The 6060-nt window shown below is 33.5% G+C and overlaps 1 protein-coding gene across 1 annotated transcript; it reads right to left on the bottom strand.

Annotated features, from left to right (window-relative positions):
- Nucleotides 1-1459: 1459 nt before the first annotated feature.
- Nucleotides 1460-1692, bottom strand: LOC149840492 (uncharacterized). The gene has a single exon (XM_090004453.1). The coding sequence runs from the start codon at nucleotides 1667-1669 to the stop codon at nucleotides 1460-1462; it is 210 nt and encodes a 69-aa protein (XP_089860579.1). The 5' UTR covers nucleotides 1670-1692.
- Between the last annotated feature and the right edge of the window lie 4368 nt (nucleotides 1693-6060).

Below are 6060 nucleotides of genomic sequence, written 5' to 3'. Positions count from 1 at the left end.
GTAAGGGTAAAAACTCTGAATCAGGCTCCACAACTCTTCAAGTTGAATGATGCTACCCACACTGGGAGGAGCCCCCAGACCCCTCTCCTGTAAGGGTAAAAACTCTTAATCAGGATCCACAACTCATTTAGTTGAGTGATGTTACCCACGCTGGGAGGAACCCCCAAACCCTCATCCTGTAAGGGTAAAAACTCTGAATCAGGCTCCACAACAGTCAATGTGCAGGTCAGTCGGTGCTTGATGGAGCAATGTAGGATCTTCTGCTCGATGTGCACAGAAACAGAAAGAGAAAGGAGAGAGAAAGTGAGAGGGTTGATGTTCATGGCCTCCCCCAGGAGAGATTTTTTTCTCGAATAATCCTGCAGTGCAGAGACTGGGTCTTAAATAATCATCTTCGGGGCACTTAAGTCTTTACAATCACTCCTTTTCTACAATCATTATTTTTTTTGGCACCAATGGAGGAGAGGGTAATTAAGTCTTTGCAATCGCATCAAACTCCAATGCTAATTAATGCTGACAAACATGGGGATACGAGATGCACAGACTTAAATACGTGGTGCTTTTTGGGACCCCCGAGCATGAGATGCCCTGTTCGGGGGGGGGGATGCATTTTGGATGAGAAAATGGTATTTGGAGCCTCAAAATTTAATGAAAATTATACGCCATTGATTTTTAAAACCTTATACAAACCTATCCCTGCATCATAATCAAATGCTCCAAGAAGTGATTCCTATAAAAACAAACATATAAATCACATTTGTATGGTCAGAATTTCGAAAAACACCGGAAATCCAATAACATGGTTCATTTAGCATTATGTCCATTTTATAGGTTTTCATATAGCCAACAAAGGACACCCACCAGGCAAGCCACCGGTATAATCTAAAGGAAGAATCGATCCTGGGCAAGATGGGGTTCTACCATCTTTCCAAAACTGCCCTTAGCCACTTGGGAAATCTGGGGCTGGCTCCTGTGATTTCACCATAAAATAATGCACCATCTTTGCTAGGACATATTGGGTCTGATAAGACTCTGTAATCTGTGCTCGATGAGGGTTTTCTTTCGTCTTCCAAAAAAAAAAAACTGTATCTGCCTAATGAAAAATCAATACTAGCTAAAGATAGGAATGCTGTTAGTTCTGCATCTTGTTATTTTAATATTACATGAGAAGCCAATATTTTGGTCCTTTAAAGATATAGACTCTCCAATTAGATCAAGCCGGATAATGCATTATGCTCCGAAATCCTATGCACATCCCACTTTATCCCACTTTGGTGGACAAGTGGTTGTTGCTTCACACACACCACGATTTTCTTCTTCAGCCAAACCAAAAACAAGATATACCCAGATATAAATATTTCCATTAAAAACTCAGAAACCAAAGAATGAATTACATCTTGCCAAATCTCAAGATCCTCACACAAAAATCCTCGAAAGAGAAAAAAAAAGGTTTCCCGGTTCAGCCGGTATAGATGTGAACACCAACGGCCAGGATGAGAATGGTAAAGACGCCGAAGAAGATGAGGGTGTGGATGACGATTGCCTTGCCGTTGGTCTTGAAGCTCCCGAACTCCACGTGCCGGTTGCTTCCCGGTACCTGGAAGACGAGGCCCGGGGAGAGGAGTATGAAGAGGATGACGCCGATCAGAATGGGAGCCCAATCCGCCATCGCTGATCGAGACAAGCTGCTCGAGGTCCTTGCTGAGGGACTGGAACGGGCTTTTTTAAAGAGGAAGGAAGGACTAAAGGGTCACGCTTGGAATCGTAGAAGTGGAAAGGTCCTTGTGAGGCCACAGCAAGGAACAATCTTTTCGAAGTATGATGGCTTAAGTCATAGATTGGGTCTTCGGACCAATCACATGACGGCATGTTCTTTTAAATGCTGCCATGTGATTCGCCACAGAGATGTAGCCAATTATTTTATTGTGGGAATTTTACAACACAAAATTAAAGTTTTTCCCAATGTTGTCAAAATCGTATCGGCTATCAAATTGTTTGGCCGAATCGGCCTATCCTGATTCTTAAATGAATCGGCTAAAAATAATTTTAAAATATTAAGCCATAAATATATAATATTAAAAATATTTTTTATATTTATTAAAAAAACTGATTCAGGTTAGTATCGTATCAATTTTTTTCCGATTCAATAAGATTGCAGCCGATTCGCACCGATACTGACAACATTGATTTTTTCATTGAAATAATGTGATTCGAAGCATTTCTTCCAGTGGAAATCAATGATAAACACAGATGCAGAATCACATTAAGTAGGAACCACCTGTAACATTCAAACTGAAGTTAATTTCGAAGAAAGATCAGATGCAATGTGATTGCACAAAAGAATACGGCATCCCATCTTTTCGAATGACACCTGTCCAAATCAAATTGTGAGTGTTGCAGTAAATAGGACAAGTGTCAGTGCATGAATGGATCAAATTTTTTTTTGGCAATTACGTTGCACCTTATCCTTCCCTAATCCATTCATTGTTCACGCCATGTTCTTTTTTTTATAAAGAGCTCGTTCAAACTCATAAAATAGGCTCTGTAAGCTGAATATGAATAATAGGTACTCAGGTGAGCTGGACTCGTATAAGCTCTTGAGGTAGTAAGAAATATATTCTATAAGTATTATTTTGTAATCTTATTTGGCTAGAAAACAATGTATATCTTTTATAAGCAAGCTGGCTTGAACCCAGTTCATTTAATTTGGGCTGATTATGAGCTCCAACTCAACTAGGCTTGTCGCAAGAATGAGTCAAGCTTGAACATTTTAAGTATGTCTCCTAAAGCTCGTTTACCAGCCCTACTTGGATGAACTAACTATTCCGATAAGTGTTTTTTAAGGGGGCCACGTCTAGTTTTTCTATGCCACAAAACGTGAACCCATATCCAAGTGATTGTTATTTTGGGAAGAATTGGGTGCACCATGTTCCTATGTACCTAACCCATGTGTTGGGCATGTGCCAGACTTTGGGTGGTGATGCAATTTTTTTAATAAAGTATTTTAAAATAATATTTTCAATAAAAATGTTTGTGTAAATCATTCATCAAATAATAAAAAATTGCTTCACACTAGTGGTGAAATTCAGGTCGAACTCAAAGAACGGAAAAAAATACTTTGTATTTCACAAATAACTAAGCTACTCTTTATTGCCTTGAAAATAAAAATTAAAATTTAATTAATTAACTAAATAAGAGTACGACCCTCTGCAGAGGGCTTAAACAAATAAAAATAAAGTGTCTTATTACAAACCCAAATTGAATTAATAAAATAAATCATAATCTAAAAGAAAGAGAAAAAGTCTCCAATGCTTCAAGTCTTTAATCAACTTGATCTTTTGCTTTTCTTATTTGCATATTACTTTATGGTCCTTTTAAGGGGCTCCTTGAGGGGCCTTTTGAAGGCCTAAAGGGCTTTTTGAGGAGACTTTTTAGAGACCTCAGAGAGTTATTCAGGGATAGTTTTGAGGGCTCATCGTACGTCTAAACGTTTTACTGTAAAAATAAATAAATAAAACACAAAGATACTACAAAAAACTACAAAAATATTAAGGGTTAGTTTTACAAAAAATCACAAAAATACTAAATAAACTATGAAATAACACTACACTAAAAGACAAAATAACATAAACAATTCTATAATTAACTAAGAACTAATATGAATCAACTAACAAAAAGACAAATTAGCATAACTAATTAACTAACTAAAAAGAAATAGTTTATGGAATTAACTAATGCAAATAACAAGAAATAAACTAAACTAATTAACTACTAAAAGAAAATGTGAACTATAAAATCAACTAAATTAATTTAACTTGCATGCTATACTAACCAAATTCTAAAAATAAATTTAATCAACTAATTAAGCAAGCAAGCAACAAATTAACTAATTAACCAAAATCGATAATTTAATTCAATAATGAAAATTGGCTAATGTAATTCAAAAAAATTAAATTAACTAATTAATTTTTAATTAATCTACTGACATAAACTGAATTTAATTAAATTTAATTGATGTAAAAAAATAGATTTAACATGAAAGTAAAACTAACTACTTGCTAGAATTTAAATCTACCTAAATCGGCTACTTAATCTATTTAACAAAAACGCTATTTGAACACAAACATGAATTCCTAATTTAACCTTTTATCCATTAATTTTTTAAAGTAAATAATTATTTAACTAACCAATAACCCCAGTAAATAAACTATCTATTCAATTGGAATAATAAAAATTAAAATAACTAATCTATTTATCTACCGATTTATCTAATTTAAACCAATGATTAAACAAAAACTAATTTAAGAAATTAATAGAAAGCAAGAACATGAACTAAACACTAACTAAAATAATCTAATACTAAAAATAAATAGAAATTATTCAATTCTAATTGACGAAAAAAAAACTACAAAAACCCTAAATTTATTAATTAAGAAATCTCAATTAATCTAATAAACACCAAAAATAAAGAACATGATCTAAATTAAATCTACCCTAAATCTGAACCTAAACTAAAGTAAAACTCACGAAAAAACATAAAACTACTCTATGTTAAATCTATTGATTTGAATAAAATAATCTTATTCTACACACAAACCAAGAAAAATGGCTAAACTAGATTAAGCTATATATTTTTTCTTTTTATATTTTCAGATATTGAATCTAAACTAATTTAATCTAAATATGATGAATATGCAATGATCAGACAAAACTACATGCAATGTTATGATTCATGATATACAAAAACTTAAACTACGGTGAAAAGGAAGAAAATAAGCAAATCGTGTGATTTACCTCTGATGGAGGGGTTGAGAAGAAGAAGTTGGTTTTTCTCTTTGAGCTGCATGTACCTCCGTCAACCAAGGAAAGAAGAACCAACGATAAAAAAATGTTAGACACAAGATGAATCAAAGGGAGAAAGGAAGAGATCGGGGGAAAACCGGTTGGAAATGAAGGGGAGGAGGAAGAGAAGAGAAGGGGGAGAAGAGGCTTGCGTTTTCTCATAAGGGAAAAACATGGTAGTGTGCTGGAAAAATATTATTTATACTAAAATATTAGGTTTACACAATTTTTATGAAAGTCTATTTTTTTTTTAGAAATTCCAAAGCAAGTCTTCCTCAAAAATATGTTTTTCAAAAGAGGTTTTTCCTAAACTAATTAAAATTAGTAACTACTCTCCTAATCTAATTAAAATATAAATTAAAAACTCCCAAATTAAATAAAATATTGAAAAACATAGGGCAAGCTTTGAAATTGGTGTTTTTCTGATAATTTTTATTTTAATGCGGTTTCTCAAAACTAACGATAAAAATAGCTTTTAATATGATTTTTCTATGAATTATACATAGAATAAGATAAATAAAATATAAAATATATGCATGATGATGGGTACCTATACAGATCCAACCAGGCCTAACATAAGCAAGACCAGGCTCAGGTCCAGTAATAAATGACACATGCCGGAGCGGCCTGTAAGGTATTAATTTTAAAAAACTTTATATTTAAAAAGTTGTTATCGTAATCCGAACTGAGGCCAGATCTGATGTGGTTTAATAATTTACAAACCAAACCCGATACATATTGTAACATCTCAACCTTTTTAGATTTTATAATAATAAATTTGAGTTATAAATGTTTTATTATCAATAAATATTTATTTTTCATAGATTTAGGTCTCAAACCGGTCAAATTCGGGTTTGGATCATCCCCATTTGGATTCAAGAACATGGTCATCATTTTTGAAAAAGATGATGAGCTTTTTGGGCATGAGACATGCCCGGTATTCCTAATAACAAGTTAGATTATTTTGTCCTAGGGACAAAGAAGGAATTCTTGGAATAGATTTTTGGTTTTATAGGTAATGACAATCTGGTAATTAGATTTGCATAAAAGGGCAAAATGGGTATACAAAGTTATGAAGGGCTAATAAAAAAATTCAGTGGGGTCAGCTGTCATTAAAAAGACAGCTCAACCCCCACCAACTGAGGATGTTTTAACCTATATAAGGGCTCCATTAAAGTTAATTTTATAACGGATTATGCATAAAAATTTCTCCTCTCT

Source organism: Nuphar pumila, chromosome 4 (assembly GCF_984573655.1).
Source record: "Nuphar pumila chromosome 4, dmNupPumi1.hap1.1, whole genome shotgun sequence".
Taxonomy (NCBI): domain Eukaryota; kingdom Viridiplantae; phylum Streptophyta; class Magnoliopsida; order Nymphaeales; family Nymphaeaceae; genus Nuphar; species Nuphar pumila.
This window is presented reverse-complemented; position numbering and strand designations above follow the sequence as displayed.